The sequence below is a fragment of the Papio anubis genome, chromosome 1, assembly GCF_008728515.1.
Source record: "Papio anubis isolate 15944 chromosome 1, Panubis1.0, whole genome shotgun sequence".
In the NCBI taxonomy this organism is placed as follows: Eukaryota; Metazoa; Chordata; class Mammalia; order Primates; family Cercopithecidae; genus Papio; species Papio anubis.
Window position 1 is genome coordinate 13,663,276 of NC_044976.1, and position 21,936 is coordinate 13,685,211.

The 21,936-nt window shown below is 42.8% G+C and overlaps 1 protein-coding gene across 1 annotated transcript in view; it reads left to right on the forward strand.

Moving 5' to 3' along the window:
• FHAD1 (forkhead associated phosphopeptide binding domain 1) overlaps positions 1-21,936 on the forward strand; it is a 158,723-nt gene that overhangs the window by 18,783 nt on the left and 118,004 nt on the right. The window contains 1 exon segment of the mRNA XM_009198678.4: positions 7,171-7,377. Coding sequence (XP_009196942.1) covers positions 7,171-7,377 — 207 coding nt within the window.

The following is a 21,936-nucleotide window of genomic DNA, read 5'->3' on the forward strand; positions in this document are numbered from 1 at the left end:
GCGGGCGCCTGTGGTCCCAGCTACTTGGGAGGCTGAGGCCGGAGAATGGCGTGAACCCGGGAGGCGGAGCTTGCAGTGAGCTGAGATCCGGCCACTGCACTCCAGCCTGGGTGACAGAGCGAGACTCCGTCTAAAAAAAAAAAGAAATACCAGTGATTTTTGTGTGCTGATTTTGTATCCTGCAACTTCACTGAATTCACTTATGAATTATTTATTATGAAATCTTCATAAATTATTATGAATATGAATTCAGTGTTGTATTTATATGTGTGTGTGTTTGTGTGTGTGTGTGTAATTTTAGGGCTTTCTACATATAAAAATCACGTTGTCCAACAATAGAGGTAATTTTACTTCTGGAATATATTGAATGCCTTTCACTTCTTTTTCTTTTCTAACTGCTCTGGCTAGGACTTCCAGTACTATTTCAAATAGAAGTGGTGAGGGTGGGCATCTTTATCTTGTTCCTGGTCTTAAGAGGAAAAGTCTTAGTCTTTCACCATGGAGAATTATGTTAGCTGTGGGCTTTTCATATATGGCCTTTATTATGTTGATGTAGTTTTCTTCTATTCCTAGTTTTTTGTTTTTTTTTTTTTAGTTTTTCTGTCATGGAAAGAGTGTTAAATTTTGCCAAGTGCTTTTTCTCCATCAGTCAAGATAGTCATCTGGTTTTTCCTTTTCATTCTGTTAATGTGTTCTATTACACAGATTGATTTTCATGTTGAACTATCCCTGCATTCCAGGAATAAATCCCACTTGGTCATGGTGTATAATCCTTTTAATAAGCTGTTGAATTCTGTTTGCTAATAGTTTGTTGAAGATTTTTGCATCAGTATTCATTAGGGATATTGGTCTATAGTTTTCTTCTAATGTCTTTGGTTTTAGTGACAGGGTAATGCTGGTCTCTCACTTCGCCTTTTGAGTCTCAGCTTCTCCAGCTGTAATATGGAGATGATAGTAGAACTCTCTGTAAAGGGCTGTTTTGCAGATTAAATGAGGGAATGAATACAAAGTGCTTTGGTAAGGCCCAGTTCACAGGAAGTTCTCAAAATATGTTAGCTGCTAATAATAATAAAAACAGAACAGCAGTTAATCTCATAATGAGACAGCTCAGCAGCGTGGAGGTTATACATTCAGCCTATGTTAGCAGCAGAGCTTTCTACCAGCATCAGTTTTTTTGTAGTTATCTAAATACAGGAGGGAGTGATATTATCAGGCAGTCCTCAGAAACTCTCCCTTGACCTAGCCTGAGGCAGAGGCTTGTCCCGTTTTGTGGTATCATCCAAAACTTCCTGCTGGCTTTGATTTCTTAATCACAGCTTGACAGCTTTTGAGGAGCTGAAAGTAATGGGATTTGGGAAGAGAAGAACAAAATGCAACACATAGAATTTATCTCTTTGATGAGTTATTGAGAGTTCATAGGCTGGGTGCAGTGGCTCACACCTGTAATCCCAGCACTTTTGGAGGCTGAGGTGGGTGGATCACCTGAGGTCCGGAGTTTGAGACCAGCCTGGCTAACATAGTGAAACCCTGTCTCTACTAAAAATACAAAATTAGCTGGGTGTGGTGGCACACCCCTGTAATCCCAGCTACTCAGGAGGCTGAGGCAGGAGAATTGCTTGAACCTGGGAGGCAGAGGTTGCAGTGAGGCAGGATCGTGCCACTGCACTCTAGCCTGGGTGACAGAGCAAGACTCCATCTCCAAAAAAAGAAAAAGAGAGAGAGAGAGAGTTCTTAGAACACAAAGAAATGTGGTCAATAGGAATGGAGATGAAGATGATGTGGGTAGTATTTCCCAAAGAGCTAATATGTTTTCACGTTTATTTAATAAACTTTATTTTTTTGTTTGTTTGTTTTGAGACCGGGTCTCACTCTGTTGCCCAGGCTGGAGTGTAGTGCTGCCATCATGACTCACTGCAGCCTCAACTTCCTGTGCCAAAGCAATCCTCCCACCTCAGCCTCCCAAGTAGTTAAGACCACAGGTGTGCACCACCACAGCTGGCTAATTTTTTTTAATTTTTGTAGAGATAGAGTCTCCCTGTGTTGCCCAGGCTGATCTTGAACTCCTGGGTTCAAGCCTCCTGTCTCGGCCCCGCAAAGTGCTGGCATTTCAGGCATGAGCCAACATGCCTGGCCTAGACTTTTTCTTTTTTTTTTTTTTTTAGCAGTTACAGGTTCATAGAAAGATGAGCAGATAGTACAGATAGTTCCCATACAAAACAACCCCTCCCCCACCACATTCACACATACACACACAGTTTCCCCTATTATTAACATCTTCCTTACCATGATACATTTGTTGCAATTGATGAATCAATATTCATATGTTATTAACTCAAGCCCAGAGTTTACATTAGGATTCATTCTTCACATTATAACGTTCTATGGGTTTTGACATAAGCATAATGTCAGGTATTCACCAATACAGAATCATACAGAATAGTTGCACTGCCCTCAAGTTCCCCTGTGCCCTACCTGCTCAACACAGCCCCCCACCTTCCCGTGAACCCTGGCGACCACAAATCTTTCTATAGTTTTATCTCTTTAAAAGTTTCATGTAGTTGAAATCATATAATATGTAGCCCTTTTAGATTAGCTTTGTTCGCTAAGCAATATGCATTTAAAGTTCCTCTGTATCTTTTTGTGGCTTGAGAGCTCATTTCTTTTTATCATTGACTAATGTTTCATTGTATGTATGTACCAGTTTGTTTATCCATTTACCTTCTGAAGAACATTTTGGTTGCTTCCAGTTTTTGGCAATTGTGAATAAAGATGCTGTAAACATGTATCCAAAATAAATGAGTCTTAAAACCCAACAATAAGAAAACAGCCCAAATTAAAGATGGACAAAAGATCTGAACAGATACTTTGCCAAAGAAGATATACAGATGGCAAATAAGCATATGAAAAGATTTTAAACATCATATTTCACTTGGTAATTACAAATAAAAGAATATAGCTCCCTGTTTATTTTTTTCTTTAGCATCTTGATGCAATGGATTGCATTAATTGATTTTCAAACGCCAAATCAGTTCTCAGATACCTGGAATAAATCCCACTTGGTTGTGGTGTATAATTATTTTTATACAGTATTGGATTATATTCGCTAATATTTTGTTGAAGACTTTGCGTCTATGTATATGAGAGATACTGGCTTGTAGTTTTTCTTCCTTGTAATGTCTTTATCTCAATTGGGTATTCGGGTGATATTGACCTCCTGGAATAAGTTAGGAAGTATTCCCCCTGCTTCTATTTTCTAGAAGAGATTGTAGGGAGCTGGTATCATTTCTTCCTTAAATGTTTGATAGAATTCACCAGGGAACCCATCTGGGCCTCGTGCTTTCTGTTTTAGAAGGTTATTAACTATTGATTCAAATTCTTTAATAAATAAGGGCCCAGACCATCTATTCCTCTTTGTATAAGTTTGGGTAGGTTGTGTCTTTCAAGAAATTGGTTCATTTCATCTAAGTTATCAAATTTGTGGACAGAGAGCTATTTATAATATTCCTTTATATATCATTATAAATATATAAAACAATAATATAATTAATATATAAATTATAAATATAAATTTTATATAATATATATTTGTAAAATAAATATTTTATATATTATAAATATATAAAATATAAAAATATAAATATATAACATATATTCATAAAATAAATATTTTATATATTATAAATATATAAATATTGATATGATATAAAATATATGTTATATAAATATTTATATAACATGTTTTATAGCATATAAATATGAACATAAAATATTTCACAAATATTCTATTTTATATATCCATGGGATCAGCTGCGATGGCCTCTCTTTCATGTCTGATATCCATAATTTGTGTCTTCTCTCTTTTTTTTCTTGGTTACCTACTAGAGGTTTGTCAGTTCTATTGATCTTTCCAAAGAACCAATTTTTGTTTTCTTTGATTCTCTCTATTGTCTTCAATTTCATTCATTTCTGATCTAATTTTTCTTTCAGTTCTTCTGTCTGTGTTAGGCTTATATTGCTCTTCTTCCTCTAGTCTCCTAAGGTAGAAACATTGATTATTGATTTCAGATCTTTCGTCTTTTCTTATGTATGCGTTCAAGGCTATAAATTTCCCTGTAAGCACTACTTTCACTGCTTCCCACAAATTTTAAGTTGTATTTTCATTTTCATTTAGTTAAGATAATTTTTAATTTCTCCTGAGAGTTCCTCCTTCACTGTGTGTTATTTAGAAGTGTGTTGTTTAATCGCCAAATGTTTTGGGATTTTCCACCTATCTTTCTGTTACTGATTTCAAGTTTACTTCCATTGTGGTCTGAGAGCATACTCTACATGATTTCTATTCTTTTAAATTCATTGAGGTGTGTTTTATGGCTCAGAATGTGGTATACTGAGTGAGTGTTCCATGTCAGCCCAAGAAGAACGTGCACCTTGTTGTTGTTGGGTTAAGTGTTCCGTAAATATCAATGAGATCTTGTCGATTGATGGTGGTGCTCAGTTTAACTATGTCTTTACTAATTTTCTGCCTGCTGGCTCTGCTAATTACTGACAGAGGATTGTGGAAGTTTCAGCTATCATACTGGGCTTATCTATTTTTCTTTGCAATTCTATCCATTTTTGCCTTGTGTATTTTGGCACTCTGTTGTTAGGTGCATACACATCAAGAATTGTTATGTCTTTTTGGAGAATTGCCCCTTTACCATTATTTATGGCTCTCTTGTTTTTTTGTTTGTTTGTTTTTGTTTTTGTTTTTGAGTTTTGCTCATGTCACCCAGGCTTTGTCTTGGCTCACTGCAACCTCCACCTACTGGGTTCAAGCGATTCTCCTTCTGCAGCCTCCTAAGTAGCTGGGATTACAAGTATGTGCCACCACGCCCCGCTAATTTTTGTAGTTTTAGTAGAGATGGGGTTTCACCATGTTGGCCAGGCTGGTCTCACACTCCTGACCTCAGGGGATCTGCCCGTCTGGGCCTCCCAAAGTGCTGGGATTACAGGCATGAGCCACCGCACCTGGCCTAATGCTTCTCTTTATCCCCAGTTTTTCTTGTTCTGAAATCTGCCTTGGCCGCAGTTAGTATGGCTACTTCAGCTTGCTTTTGTGTTTTCATATTTTGGGTGGTAAAGTGTTTGGCAAAAATCTGGAAAGTGGATAACAGCACAGACATTTGAATCAGGCAAACCTGAGTGCAAGCCAGGTGACTTGTCAAGCTGGGTGACTTTGGGTAAATTCATTCTGTGCCTCAGTTTCCCTATCTACCAAATGGGAAACTATCTCTAGATTGTTGTGAAGATGAAATAGGACAATGTAATAAAACACTAAGCAATTTCCTGGCTTGTAATGTATAAGTAATATGTTTTATTGTTACTCTAGTATACATATTAATATATTCTATTATTAATATAAGCTCTTGATTGTTATATGATGGAACTTTAGATGTCTAAGTGCAAGTACTTTTATATAAAAACTGGACAGGGCACCCTGAGAAGATAAACTTAGAAAGTAATTGCGAAGTCTCAAGTGGCATGGATGTCTGGTTGACAGTGCCCTTAAAAGATGAAGACTTTGGCAAGGCACGGTGGCTCACACCTGTAATCCCAGCACTTTGCGAGGCCAAGGAGTGCAGATCACGAGGTCAGGAGTTTGAGACCAGCCTAGCCAATATGGTGAAACCTCGTCTCTACTACAAGTACAAAAATTAGCTGGGCATGGTGGCACATGCCTGTAGTCCCAGCTACTCGGGAGGCTGAGGCGGAAGAATTCCTTGAACCCAGGAGGCGGAGGTTGCAGTGAGCCGAGATCGTGCCACTGCACTCCAGCCTGGGTGACAAAGTGAGACTCTGTCTCAAAAAAAAAAAAAAGAAAGACGAAGACTTCAGTGTGCCCTGCAGCTCACAGCCGGATCATTTCCCTTCATCCCTCCAGGGTCCTGGGGCCAGGGGAACATGCAGTCACCTGCTTTGTGCTGAGCTTTGCTCAGCCCCTTATGAAAGTAAAATTACAGAGGAGCTTCTGTCCCCTGCCATCAGTTTGCAGATACACTGGCTGGGGCCCCTTTCCTTTGGGGAAACATGGTCTCACCAAGCCCCCCTCCTTTTTTTTTTTTTTTTTTGAGACGGAGTCTTGCTCTGTCGCCCAGGCTGGAGTGCAGTGGTGTGATCTCGGCTCACTGCAAGCTCTGGTTCCTGGGTTCACGCCATTCTCCTGCCTCAGCCTCCCAAGTAGCTGGAACTACAGGCGCCTGCCACCAAGCCTGGCTAATTTTTTGTATTTTTTAGTAGAGACGGGATTTCACCATGTTGGCCAGGCTGGTCTCGAACTCCTGACCTCAAGTGATCCACTCACCTCGGCCTCCCAAAGTGCTGGGATTACAGGCGTGAGCCACCGGGCCCGGCCCGAAGCCCCCTTTTGAAAAGCAGATCATCTGTGGTTAGGCAAATCCTGAGTAGCTTTTAAGAAGCAATGGAAATAACTAATCACATGGCAAATGTTTATTGTACGTCCAGGTTTTTAAAAAAGGTAATTAAAAAACTATGTATGTAGGTGTGATTAATTTTGTTTTTTAAAAAATTAAAAGAACGTAAGTATAGAAAAAAACGTGGAAGGATGTGAACCTCAATGTTAACCATGACTGCTGCTGGTTGGGGTGGGAGTATAAGTAACGGTAATGACTTCTTTAGTGCTTTTCTCTGTTTCTTGTTTGGGCCATTTCTGCCTCCTGTCCTGGTACTGAGTGCCACCATAAGTACCCACGTGGAGTTAGGGAAATAAAAAATGGCCAATTCCTTGACCATTTCACTTTTAGTAAAACTTAAAAAATAATAATAAAAACAAAAAAAAGAAAAGAAAATGGTCCATTCCCTGGTCCCATATTTGCCCAATAAGACTCTCCCAAGATCCCTTTGCCTTTGTGTTGCCTGATTTCCCCACCCAACAACTTAGGTACCTGTCCCCAGGTCTGGTGTCAGACAGAGCACATATCCCAGCTCCTTCATGCACTAGCTGTGTGGCCTTGCGCAAGTCGCTTAACCTCTCTGATCCTCAGCATCCTCCTTTTAAAATGAGGATTGTCATGATGATCTGGCGGCAGCAACACAGGTAAAGCACTCAGCTCGAAACATTAGGGGCCGTGTCATTTTTGTTTTCATGGCTACGACTGTCCTTCTTCTCCGTTGCAGTCTCCTGACATCGACAACCATCACGCACTCATCGAATATAACGAGGCGGAGTGCAGCTTTGTTCTCCAGGACTTCAATTCCCGCAACGGCACGTTTGTCAACGAGTGCCACATTCAGAACGTGGCTGTGAAGCTCATCCCTGGAGACATCCTGAGATTTGGGTCTGCAGGGCTGACCTATGAACTGGTCGTTGAAAACCCACCTCCGGTGAGTCTGGGCCACTGGGGGATAGAGGGGCCGTGTCACCTTCGTGCAGCCCGACACTCAGATGCAGCCGCAGGGTGGCGCTCATCCGCAGCGGTGCCACTGTGATCCCAGGCTGCACACAGGCGGTAGCGACAGAGTCGACCCTGTGGAGTTCTGAGTCATTCTGGCGGGTCCCAGGAAGGAGAGAATCTTAGCACCCTCTTCTGGGCATTTCTTGGAGTTGCATCTTGGCTCACATAGAACCAGAGTTTTCCAAAAATGTGCAACTTCCTGAGAGGAGGCAGAAAACAAGGTGCGTTTTTGAAAATGCAGAGATGGATTTCATTTTTAGGCAGATCAGCGCTCTGCTCCTTCCTAGCTCTGTGACCTGGGCCAGACTTCTTCATATGCCCAGGTCTCTGCCTTCTTAACGGCACAAGGCATCGAGAGAATGTCTGTAGAGCCTGAAACTCAGGGTCCAAGTAGACGCTCAACACGTGAGCACCTGAAAAGCCAAGTCTGTGAAGTCCGAGCCAGTGTTACCCTAAACATGTCTGATTATAAGAATTTGAGGGCCGGACGCGGTGGCTCACGCCTGTAATCCCAGCACTTTGGGAGGCCGAGGCAGGCGGAACACGAGGTCAGGAGATTGAGACCATCCTGGTGAACACAGTGAAACCCCATCTCTACTAAAAATACAAAAAAATTAGCCGGATGTGGTGGCGGGCGCCTGTAGTCCCAGCTTCTCGGGAGGCTGAGGCAGGAGAATGGCGTGAACCCGGAAGGCGATAGAGCTTACAGTGAGCGGAGATTGCGTCACTGCACTACAGCCTGGGAGACAGAGCCAGACTCCGTCTCAAAAAAAAAAAAAAAAAAAAAGGGCCGGGCGCGGTGGCTCAAGCCTGTAATCCCAGCACTTTGGGAGGCCGAGACGGGCGGATCACGAGGTCAGGAGATCGAGACCATCCTGGCTGACACGGTGAAACCCCGTCTCTACTAAAAAATACAAAAAAAAACTTAGCCGGGCGAGGTGGCGGGCGCCTGTAGTCCCAGCTACTCGGGAGGCTGAGGCAGGAGAATGGCGTAAACCCAGGAGGTGGAGCTTGCAGTGAGCTGAGATCCGGCCACTGCACTCCAGCCTGGGCGACAGAGCGAGACTCCGTCTCAAAAAAAAAAAAAGAATTTGAGGGGGACTGTTCAGTAAAATTACAGGTTCCCAGGGCCCCTCCATGGGAAATTCTAATTTTGTGACTTGCCAGTGGGGGAGGAGGAGGACGCACAATATCTGTATTTCTTTTTTTTCATACAGAGATATTTATTGAAGTATTATTTGTAGTAGCATAACATTTTAAACCTAAATGCCCATCAAAAGGGGCATTGTTTAATAAAATATAAGGGATTCATTCTTATGTGGATAACTATGCTGCTTTTTTAAAAAAATGCAGCTTTATTGAGGTATAGTTGACATACAATAAAACTGTGCATGTCCAAAGCACATCATTTGCTAGGTTTGGGCACGTGGATATACCTGTGAAGCCATCACCACAACCAAGGCAATGAGTGCGCTCGTCACACTACAGGGTTCCTCATGAACTTAGCATTTGTTTGATTCTTTGTTTTCAACAGCTTTATAGAAGTATAATTTATGCAGCATAAACCCCGCCCATTTTAAGCATACAGTTTAACACATTTTAGTGTATTTACAGAGGGGTGCAGCCATCACCACAAGCCACTTTCAGAACATTGCCATCACCACATCCTAGAAAGAAACCTGTGAGATACTTGACGTTTTGTGTTGGTTTGTGCAATTTTTAAAAATTTATTATTATAATTTAAGTTCTAGGGTACATGTGCACAACGTGCAGGTTTGTTACATATGGATACATGTGCCATGTTGGTGTGCTGCACCCGTTAACTCATCATTTACATTAGGTATATCTTCTAATGCTGTCCTTACCCCTACCCCTACCGCACAACAGGCCCTGGTGTCCAAGTCCACCTTGTGTCCAAGTGTTCTCATTGTTCAATTTCCACCGATGAGTGAGAACATGTGGTGTATGGTTTTCTGTCCTTGTGATAGTTTGCTCAGAATGATGGTTTCCAGCTTCATTCATGTCCCTACAAAGGACATGAACTCATCCTTTTTTATGGCTGCATAGTATTCCATGGTGTATATGTGCCACATTTTCTTAATCCAGTCTATCATTGATGGACATTTGGCTTGGTTCCAAGTCTTTGCTATTGTGAATAGTGCCACAATAAACATACATGTGCATGTGTCTTTACAGCGGCATGATTTACAATCCTTTGGGTATATACCCAGTAATGGGATGGCTGGGTCAAATGGTATTTCTAGTTCTAGATCCTTGAGGAATCGCCACATTGTCTTCCACAATGGTTGAACTAGTTTACAATCCCACCAACAGTGTAAAAGTGCTCCTATTTCTCCACATCCTCTCCAGCACCTGTTGTCTCCTGACTTTTTAATGATCACCATTCTAACTGGTGTGAGATGGTATCTCATTGTGGTTTTGATTTGCATTTCTCTGATGGCCAGTGATGATGAGCATTTTTTCATATGTCTGTTGGTTGCATAAATGTCTTCTTTTGAGAAGTGTCTGTTCATATCCTTTGCCCACTTTTTGATGCGGTTGTTTGATTTTTTCTTGTAAATTTGTTTAAGTTCTTTGTAGATTCTGGATATTAGCCCTTTGTCAGATGGGTAGATGGTAAAAATTTTCTCCCATTCTGTTGGTTGCCTATTCACTCTGATGGTAGTTTCTTTTGCTGTGCAGAAGCTCTTTAGTTTAATTAGATCTCATTTGTCAATTTTGGCTTTTGTTGCCATTGCTTTTGGTGTTTTAGTCATGAAGACCTTGCCCATGCCTATGGCCTGAATAGTATTGCCTAGGTTTTCTTCTAGGGTTTTTATGGTTTTAGGTCTAACATTTAAGTCTTTAATCCATCTTGAATTAATTTTTGTATAAGGTGTAAGGAAGGGATCCAGTTTCAGCTTTCTACATATGGCTAGCCAGTTTTCCCAGCACCATTTATTAAACAGGGAATCCTTTCCCCATTTCTTGTTTTTGTCAGGCTTGTCAAAGATCAGATGGTTGTAGATGTGTGGTATTATTTCCGGGGGCTCTATTTTGTTCCATTGGTCTATATCTCTGTTTTGGTACCAGTACCATGCTGTTTTTGTTACTGTAGCCTTGTAGTGTAGTTTGAAGTCAGGTAGTGTGATGCCTCCAGCTTTGTTCTTTTGGCTTATGATTGTCTTGGCAATGCGGGCTCTTTTTTGGTTTCATGTGAACTTTAGTTTTTTCCAATTCTGTGAAGAAAGTCATTGGTAGCCTGATAGGGATGGCATTGAATCTATAAATTACCTTGGGCAGTATGGCCATTTTCACAATATTGATTCTTCCTATCCATGAACATGGAATGTTCTTCCATTTGTTTGTGTCCTCTTTTATTTTGTTGAGCAGTGGTTTGTAGTTCTCCTTGAAGAGGTCCTTCACATCCCTTGTAAGTTGGATTCCTGGGTATTTTATTCTCTCTGAAGCAATTGTGAATGGGAGTTCACTCATGATTTGGCTCTCTGTTTGTCTGTTATTGGTGTATAAGAATGCTTGTGATTTTTGCACATTGATTTTGTATCCTGAGACTTTGCTGAAGTTGCTTATCAGCTTAAGGAGATTTTGGGCTAAGACGATGGGGTTTTCTAAATATACAATCATATCATCTGCAAACGGGGATAATTTGACTTCCTCTTTTCCTAACTGAATACCCTTTATTTCTTTCTCTTGCCTGATTGCCCTGGCCCGAACTTCCAACACTATGTTGAATAGGAGTGGTGAGAGAGGGCATCCCTGTCTTGTGCCAGTTTTCAAAGGGAATGCTTCCAGTTTTTGCCCATTCAGTATGATATTGGCTGTGGGTTTGTCATAAATAGCTCTTATTATTTTGAGATACATCCCATCAATACCTAGTTTATTGAGAGTTTTTAGCATGAAGGGCTGTTGAATTTTGTCGAAGGCCTTTTCTGCATCTATTGAGATCATCATGTGGTTTTTGTCTTTGGTTCTGTTTATATGATGGATTATGTTTATTGATTTGCATATGTTGAACCAGCCTTGCATCCCAGGGATGAAGCCAACTTGATCGTGGTGGATAAGCTTTTTGATGTGCTGCTGGATTCAGTTTGCCAGTATTTTATTGAGGATTTTTGCATCGATGTTCATCAGGGATATTGGTCTAAAATTCTCTTTTTTTGTTGTGTCTCTGCCAGGCTTTGGTATCAGCATGATGTTGGCCTCATAAAATGAATTAGGGAGGATTCCCTCCTTTTCTATTGATTGTAATAGTTTCAGAAGGAATGGTACCAGCTCCTCTTTGTGCCTCTGGTAGAATTCGGCTGTGAATCCGTCTGGTCCTGGACTTTTTTTGATTGGTAGGCTATTAATTATTGCCTCAATTTCAGAGCCTGTTATTGGTCTATTCAGGGATTCAACTTCTTCCTGGTTTAGTCTTGGGAGGGTGTATGTGTCCAGGAATTTATCAGTTTCTTCTCAATTTTCTAGTTTATTTGCGTAGAGGTGTTTATAGTATTCTCTGATGTCAGTTTGTATTTCTGTGGGATCGGTGGTGATATCCCTTTTGTCATATTTTATTGCATCTATTTGATTCTTCTCTCTTTTCTTCTTTATTAGTCTTGCTAGCAGTCTATTAATTTTGTTGATCTTTTCAAAAAAACCCAGCTCCTGGACTCATTGATTTTTGAAGGGTTTTTTGTGTCTCTGTCTCCTTCAATTCTGCTCTGATATTAGTTATTTCTTGCCTTTTGCTAGCTTTTGAATGTGTTTGCTCTTGCTTCTCTAGTTCTTTTAATTGTGATGTTAGGGTGTCAATTTTAGATCTTTCCTGCTTTCTCTTGTGGTCATTTAGTGCTATAAATTTCCCTCTACACACTGCTTTAAACGTGTCCCAGAGATTCTGGTATGTTGGGTCTTTGTTCTCATCGGTTTCAAAGAACATCTTTATTTCTGCCTTCATTTTATTATGTACCCAGTAGTCATTCAGGAGCAAGTTGTTCAGTTTCCATGTAGCTGAGCGGTTTTGAGTGAGTTTCTTAATCCTGAGTTCTAGTTTGATTGCGCTGTGGTCTGAGAGACAGTTTGTTACAATTTCTGTTCTTTTACATTTGCTAAGGAGTGCTTTACTTCCAACTATGTGGTTAATAAGTGTGATGTGGTGCTGAGAAGAATGTATATTCTGTTGATTTGGGGTGGAGAGTTCTATAGATGTCTATTAGGTCTGCTTGGTGCAGAGCTGGGTTCAATTCCTGGATATCCTTGTAAACTTTCTGTCTTGTTGATCTGTCTAATGTTGACAGTGGGGTGTTAAAGTCTCTATTATTGTGTGGGAGTCTAAGTCTCTTCATAGGTCTCTCAGGACTTTCTTTATGAATCTGGGTGCTCCTGTATTGGGTGCATATATATTTAGGATAGTTAACGCTTCTTGTTGAATTGATCCCTTTACCATTATGTAATGGCCTTCTTTGTCCTTTTGATCTTTGTTGGTTTAAAGTCTGTTTCATCAGAGACTAGGATTGCAACCCTTGCTTTTTTTTGTTTTCCATTTGCTTGGTAGATCTTCCTCCATCCCTTTATTTTGAGCCCGTGTGTGTCTCTGCATGTGAAATGGGTCTCTTGACCACAGCATACCTGATGGATCTTGGCTCATTATCCAGCTTGCCAGTCTGTGTCTTTTAATTGGGGCATTTAGCCCATTTACATTTAAGGTTAATATTGTTATGTGTGAATTTGATCCTGTCATTATGATGTTACCTTGTTATTTTGCTCGTTAGTTGATGCAGTTTCTTCATAGCATTGATGGTCTTTACAATTTGGCATGTTTTTGCAGTGGCTGGTACTGGTTGTTCCTTTCCATGTTTAGTGCTTCCTTCAGGAGCTCTTGTAAGGCAGGCCTGATGGTGACAAAATCTCTCAGCATTTGTTCGTCTGTAAAGGATTTTATTTCTCCTTCATTTATGAAGCTTAGTTTGGCTGGATATGACATTCTGGGTTGAAAATTCTTTTCTTAAAGAATGTTGAATATTGGCCTCCACTCTCTTCTGGCTTGTAGAGTTTCTGCGGAGAGATCTGCTGTTAGTCTGATGGCCTTGCCTTTGTGGGTAACCCGACCTTTCTCTCTGGTTGCCCTTAACATTTTTTTCCTTCATTTCAACTTTGGTGAATCTGACAATTATGTGTCTTGGAGTTGCTCTTCTCGAGGAGTATCTTTGTGGCATTCTCTGTATTTCCTGAATGTGAATGTTGGCCTGCCTCGCTAGGCTGGGGAAGTTCTACTGGATAATATCCTGAAGGGTGTTTTCCAACTTGGTTTCATTCTCCCCTTCACTTTCAGGTACACCAATCAGATGTAGATTTGTTCTTTTCACATAGTCCCAAATTTCTTGGAGGCTTTGTTTCTTTTTATTCTTTTTTCTCTAAATTTCTCTTCTCACTTCATTTCATTCATTTGATCTTCAATCACTGATACCCTTTCTTCCACTTGATCAAATTGGCTACTGAAGCTTGTGCATGCGTCACGTAGTTCTTGTCCCATGGTTTTCTGCTCCATCAGGTAATTTAAGGACTTCTCTGCACTGTTTATGTTTATTCTAGTTAGCCATTCGTCTAATCTTTTTTCAAGGTTTTTAGCTTCTTTGCAATGGGTTCGAACATCCTCCTTTAGCTCGGAGAAGTTTGTTATTACCGATGATCCTCTGATGGTCTGAAGCCTTCTTCTCTCAACTTGTCAAAGTCATTCTCTATCCAGCTTTGTTCCATTGCTGGCGAGGAGCTGTGTTCCTTTGAAGGAGAAGAGGTGCTCTGATTTTTAGAATTTTCAGCTTTTCTGCTGTGGTTTTTTCCCTATCTTTGTGGTTTTATCTACCTTTGGTCTTTGATGATGGTGACATACAGATGGGTTATTGGTGTGGATGTCGTTTCTGTGTGTTAGTTTTCCTTCTAACAGTTGGGACCCTCAGCTGCAGATCTGTTGGAGTTTGCTGGAGGTCCACTCCAGACCCTGTTTGCCTGGGTATCATCAGCGGAGGCTGCAGAACAGCAAATATTGCATAACGGCAAATGTTGCTGCCTGATCCTTCCTCTGGAAGCTTTGTCTCAGAGGGACACCCAGCTGTATGAAGTATCAGTCGGCCCTTACTGGGAGGTGTCTCCCAGTTAGGCTACTCGGGGGTCAGGGACGCACTTGAGGAGGCAGTCTGTCTATTTTCAGATCTCAAACTCCATGCTGGGAGAAGCACTACTCTCTTCAAAGCTGTCAGACAGGGACGTTTTATGTCTGCAAAAGTTTCTGCTGTCTTTTGTTCAGCTATGCCCTGCCCCCAGAGGTAGAGTCCACAGAGGCAGGCAGGCCTCCTTGAGCTGTGGTGAGCTCCATCCAGTTTGAGCTTCCCAGCCGCTTTGTTTACCTACCCAGGCCTCAGCAATGGCAGACACCCCTCCTCCAGCCTTGCTGCCACCTTGCAGTTCGATCTCAGACTGCTGTGCTAGCAGTGAGCGAGGCTCCATGGGCGTGGGACCCTCCGAGCCAGGCACGGGATATAATCTCCTGGTGTGCCATTTGCTAAGGCTGTTGGAAAAGCACAGTATTAGGGTGGGAGTGTCCCAATTTTCCAGGTACTGTCTGTCACGGCTTCCCTTTGCTAGGAAAGGGAATTCCCTGACCCCTTGCACTTCCCGGGTGAGGCAATGCCCTGCCCTGCTCCGTGGGCTGCACCCACTGTCTGACAAGCCCCAGTAAGATGAACCCTGTACCTCAGTTGGAAATGCAGAAATCACCCGTCTTCTGCATCGCTCATGCTGGGAGCTGCAGACTGGAGCTGTTCCTATTTGGCCATCTTGGAACCTCCCCACAATTTTCAAAGGCATGCTAATTCAGTGCAACTTTTTATATTTGAAATTGTGGTAAAATACACATAACATGAAATTCGCCATATTCACCGTTTCTAAGGTACAGTTCAGTGTTGAGTGCATTGACATTGTGGTACTCCTGCCACACCCTCAATCCACAGAACTCTTTTCATTTCGCAAAACTGAAACTCTGTCCCTATGAAACAACAGCACCCTGTCTCCCTGTTGCCCCCTCATCCCAGTCTCTAACGACCATCATTCTACTTCCTGTCTCTGTGCATCCGACTATTCTGGGTACCTTGTATAAGTGAAATAATACAATATTTGTCCTTTTGTGTCTGGCTGGTTTCACTTAGCACCAAGTCCTCAAGGTTCATCCACGTTGTAGTGTGCATCATACTGTCCTTCCTTTTGAAAGCTGAAGAACGCTCCCTTGTATGATAGACCACATTTTGCTTGTCCATTCTTCCATGGGTAGACATGTGGGCTCCTTCCACCAGCTGCCTATTGCAAATGATGCAGCTGTGAGCCTAAGTGTACAAATGTGGGGAGGGGTATTTTGTTTTAATCATATAAGTGTATCACCCAGTGGTAAAGACGTCCAACCCTGACTATTGAAGGAGCAAGAGAATGTATTATAAAAGATTCCATTTTGGCTAGGCGCAGCGGCTCCCACCTGTAATCCCAGCACTTTGGGAGGCGGAGCTGGGCAGATTGCCTGAGCTCAGGAGTTTGTGACCAGCCTGGGCACCACGGTGAAATCCCATCTCTGCTAAAATACAAAAAAAAAATTAGCCGGGCATGGCGGCATGCACTTGTATAGTCCCAGCTACTCTGGAGGCTGAGGCAGGAGAATTGCTTAAACCTGGGAGGTGGAGGTTGCTCTGAGCTGAGATCACACCACTGCACTCCAGCCTGGGTGACAGAGCGAGACTCCGCCTCAAAAAAAAATTCTGTTTTTTATAATAGTTTCTATTTTGTTAATGAATGAGATCAGTAGAGTTATTATAATGGAATGATGAGGAGGAGCAGGAGGGACACTGTGCTAAGGCAGTTACCTGCTTTCCCTTATTTAATGCAACAGCCTATGGATTGGGCTCTCTCATGATCCCCATTTTATAAAGGAACCTGAAACTCAGAGAGGTTAAGTAATTTGCCCAGGATCACACAGCTAGTCGCTGTGAATTAAACTGTTTCCACTTGCAGGTACAATTGGGAGAAAACCATTGAGTCAGCTGCTAGCTACAGCAGTATCATCAACTGGTTTTCAAAGACAACAAAGCACACTTTTACAGTCACTTGGCTGTACATGAATTTTTTAAATTCTTATTTCTACATGCAGTTGCCTCTTGCTTTATTAGCTAAGGGACTGTTGGCAGCCAGACAGATGCCCCCTGGCCCATGCCCAGGGCACCTCACAGCAGCCTGAGCCTTCCAGGGGACAGCCCGAGCCTCTGTCCCTGCCAGGTTTTCCTCAGAAGACCCCTCCCACCTCCACCCCTATCCTCACAAAACTGCTCTCGGCTCCCTTTCAGAGCATTCTTAGATGGAGAGGCATTCATGCAGGCTTCCTCTGAGCTCTTAGTGACAAAGGGTCCTCTGCAGGCCTGAGTGACGGCAGCCATGTGGACTGAGTTACTCCTTCGGATGGCTTCCCTTTCCATTTGCCCGATGACCTCGACCTGTGAGCTATAAAAAAGAAAAAAGGAGATAGTGAAGAGTGTCTCTCATCAAATCTCATCTCATTTTGGGGTCCAGTTTTTCTAAGAAGTGTGTAGCTGTCTTGATTCCAGCATGCTCTTGTCTCTTATTGATTCTTTGAGTCCCTGGAGTGGGCGCTGTGTCTTCCCCGCGGTAGAGTTTTCAAGGACTGTTTCCTTTGGAAGAGGATTGTCCTAATATTGTTTAAGGCTTAGCTGTTCTTTTCCCAAGAAAGAGTTCCCAAACAGAAACATTTATTTCCGGCTTTGTGGTGACCATAACCAATAGAGAGGGATGTGACAGCCATTTCAATAGGAAATGGGAGGTGGAGGCAGAAGTTAGAGACCCAAATGTGTTTGTAGACATCACAGTGGCTAGCGTGGGTGCCCTGAAGTTCGGGTGAGTCTGCCCCGCACAGTTCTGCCCTGCTCTTGACCAGCTGTGGGATCATGCACAAGTTGCTTCACCTCTCAGAGCCTCAGTTCCCATTTCTGTAAAATTGGAATCCTAATAGTTCCTCCCATGTGGGGTTACTGTAGTATTAAACAGGTCATTGTTTGTAAATTGCTTAGCCCAACATCTGGCGCCTATGATAGCAGGAAGAGGAGCACGCCAGCAACCACCTGCCTCCACTGTGAGCCTTCCCATGGACAGAAAACCTCCCAAGACCTCCCAACTACCAGGTGGATGCCTTTGCAAATAACTTGCCCGTGGATGACGTACAAGGTAGAAAGACAAAGAAACTCTTGGTTGACAAAGTACATTGGCACCCACGATATGCTCAAGAGTACACGTTATATATCATAGCTCTTTTGCCAAAGTACAGCGTAGGGGCCGGGCACAGTGACTCATGCCTGTAATCCCAGCACTTTGGGAGGCCAAGGCAGAAGCATCACTTGAGGCCAGGAGTCCGAGACCAGCCTGGCCAACATAGTGAAACCCCATGTCTACCAAAAACACAAAAAATTAGCCAGGTGTGGTGGCGCATACCTATAGTCCCAGCTACTTAGGAGGTTGAGGGACAAGAATTGCTCGAACCTGGGAGGCAGAGGTTGCAATGAGCAAAGATCATGCCACTGCCCTCCAGTCTGGGCAACAGAGTGAGACTCTGTCTCAAAAAAAAAATGTAGCCTAGGGCCACCACCTTGTACAACTCCAGTCACCATTCACAGTAGAGTCCATGAAGATGGCGCCCCCTGGAGTTGTGTGAGGCATAACCTACAGGGCCATTGGTGATGCCCTGAAGCAACTGTTGAGTAGTAACATGGAGTCTCTGCCTAAGTGTCAGGCGTGTGACATCCAAGTCACAAAGTCAGATGTGCTTGCCACGGTGTGCCTGCCATTATGATGTTTGCTTGTTGGTTTCTTTAGTGTTTTATGATTTCCAGAAAAAGGAGCTGTGAGTGAGGGTTGTCCTATGAACAGTGGTGCCGTTCTTATAAAGCAGCTTGGTAAGGAAACCTACATTGGCCTATTCTGCCCTGCTCCCATTCCAGCCAGAGCTTCCCACGTGACTTCTGGATGCAGTCCTTTGTCCCTCTTGCAACTTCATGACATCCTGCCCAACCTAAAGATTGCCCATATGCCTGGCTACTCACTGCCTGAAAGGGGAAGCTCTCTGGGAGTGCAGTGAAGAACACAAAGGCTTTGCAGTACGATAGACTGAAGTTCAAACTCCAATGGCAATATAGCCTTTCTGAGCCTCAGTTTCCAACTTTTGCCAGTCAGGAACACGTTAACCACAGGCTCCCTTTCCCCCTTCAGAATTTGCATACAGGTCTTTGGGACCATCCCATCATTGTATAAACTGAAGCCCAAAGAGGTTCTGCAATGTTCCCAAGATTGCATAATCTGTGCCAGAACCAGGATTAAGTCTCCTGAGGCCTGGTCTGGGAGTCCTTCCCAACAGCTCAGAGGACCTCGGTAACCTGAGAGCTCAGGCAAGTTCCTCACTGCCATCCTGCCAGCCTGCCACTTCACATGCTCATGGGGGACGATATATCATGTGGATAGAAATGAAAGCCACCGATAATAGAAGAAAATGCAGTTTCAGATAGGGCTTTCCTTATTCACCTCCACCATCTTTTCACTAGGGATGTTGCTGCAGTTCCTGGACAAACTCCATTCCCCTTTCTCAGTTTCTTTTTTGATGGTGATGATAATGTCTGGTGGCTAATGTTTAATGAGCATTTATTACATATACCAGGAAGTGTTCTAAGTACTTAATATATATGATCTCATTCAGTTCTCACAAAGTAAGAAGTATCTGTTGTCATCTCCATTTTACAGGTGAAGCACAAAAAGTGACACATTTTTTGGGGTTACAGATGGTAGGAGGCAGAGGAGGTAGCTGAACCAATTCTGCTTAATTCTAAATCCCATGTTCTTAACCAGAGGTGGGCAGACTACATCCCATGGGCCAAATTGAGACCATCTCCTGTTTTTATAAATAAAGTTTTATTGTAACACCTCCATGCCCATTCATTTTGATGTTGCCAGTGTTTGCTTTTCTGCTCCAATGGCAGAGTTGAGTAGACAGAGATCATATGGCACACAAAGCCAAAAATATTTACTGTCTGGCTCTCCAAGCAAAAGTTTACCAACCTCTGCTCATAACACTATGCTATACTGCCTCTTTCATTTACCCAGTGTCTGAAAGAAAGGCTAAAAAGGAGGATAAGACATTCTGGGGATAGGAGAAAGAACGAATGCCCCCACTCTCTGCTAGGAACTGCGCTGGTTAATAGTTTACTTAGTTAACTGAGGAACAGGAAAAAGGGAAAATAGGCTTTGAACAGTCTTCATTATTTCTTTTTTTTTCTTTGTTTTTTGATACAGAGTCTCACTCTGTTGCTTAGGCTGGAATGCAGTAGCACAGTCTCGGTTCACAGCAACCTCTGCCTCCTGGGTTCAAGCCATTCTCGTGCCTCAGCCTCTCAAGTAGCTGGGATTACAGGCGCCCACTACAATGCCTGGCTAATTTTTGTATTTTTAGTAGAGAAGGAGTTTCTCCATGTTGGCCAGTCTGGTCTTGAACTCCTGACCTCAGGTGATCTGCCCACCTCGGCCTCCTAATGTGCTGGAATTACTGGCCTTCATTACCTCTTTAAAACAGAACTTGGAGATATGTGGTTCTAAATATACACATACATGTATATGCATTTCCATATATAGTAATAATATCATATTGACACATCTGATAAATATGCTTAACATTAATATATAATATACACAACAGATGAATGTTTATAACTTTCACATATTTCTTCAACTGGAAGTTTTCTTTTAAAACTTTGGAATGTTTTCCCTGCTATAACTTTTGAAACAGAAATTTGAGGTTTATAGTCCAGAAGCTGCTGTAGCTAGAGAACTGTTATTATGTTCCAAATTTCTCCACCTAATGTTTCACTACCTGTGGTTGGTTCCTTGGTCTTGAACCACTTCTTCTCTGGGGCCACTGCTTTACTCTTACAAGTTTAAAGGTAAATTGGTGCATGATTATAGCCTGGTGAGTTTTATTCAAACAAGTCAGAACCTGCATTAACACCTTTCATTCTGAGTACACAGTGATATTTGTGCTCGAGTGTCAATAAGCATATTGTCCAGAAAATTTTACTGTTTGCAAGTGTCAGAAACCCAACTCAGACTAGCCTAAGCAAAAGAAGAAGTAGTTGAAGTTATTTTGCTTGTAACTGAAAAGGCCAGAAGCCCCAGCTTCAGGCCTGGCTAGATCCAGGTGCTCAAGGGATGCTCAGGAATCTGTCTCTTGGGGTTACCTTTCTTGGCTTTAGAGCCCCCCTCCCTCTGTCTCTATAATGGGGAGTTTCTTCCTTCTGTCTTCTTCCTTCTTTCTTGCCTGTTAAACTCTCTGATCCTTAAAACTAAAAAAAAAAAAAAAAGGAATCTGTCTCTTTCATCTTTGTGAGCTTCACAGTCTCAAGCAGATTGGTGCCCTATCTGTAACGACGTGGCCGCTGGCAACCCCAGCACCTTCCAAACTCAGCAGCTCTAGGAAAAGAGCAAGCTTCTTCATTGGCTTGGCTTGGATCACATGACTGCCCCGAACCAATCACTGAGGCGAGAGACATGGAATGCTCTGACTGGTCAGGCCTGGGACATACTCCCTCCCCTGGAGTGCAGGGGATGAGCCCCGCCAGAATTAATAGACTCAGAATTGTGGGAGGGAGGGGTGTCTCCCCCACACCCATGCAGGAGATGAATGCAATGTAGGGAGGAAAAAAAAAAAAGCCCATGGCAGGAAAGCATTCCTCCTGCCTAAGCTGAGCCTCCGTAATGAGATTCCAGGCTAGGAGCTTGGGGAAAGAAAATGATGAATAATCCATTCTCTATCAGGAAAGTTCCAGGCCGGTCTCCAAGGAAGTAGGGTGGCTTGTTTTTCTCCTCTGTGTATGATGGGAAGGACATAGAGTTGGGGGTTTAGTCATTAATCCCAGGGAAGGTGGCAGTTCCCATCTTCATGGGACCTTTAAGTACTCCCCGTTCTTGAGAAGGTTGTGGCTTTGCCTGTAACAGGCCGAGTAACTACGGATTGAACAAAGAACCAGAGAGCACGGCACACTTCAGAAGAAATGTCTCGCTAGCCAAGTTTTGTCATCTCCTGGCCCAATCGTGTAGTATTTTCCTCTACACCATGCTGTTATGGCTCCTTGGAGGGACCTGCTGATGTGATGAAAAATCCTGAGACCAGGTTTTTTATATCAAAGGACATTTTCCAAAGCCCGTGAAGTGGAGGGCACGGGGCAGCAGACAGCCTCGGGCACAATGTCCTCGGCAAAAACACAGACAGGATCCTAAAGTTTGCTTCGTCCTCAGATGTCTACAGAGTGTGCAGACAGCATAGGGGACTGCAGGGAAGAGCGCAGGCGGAAGCCTTAGCATCCTGGTGAAACAGAACATGGACCCAGCCCAAAGCCCCAGG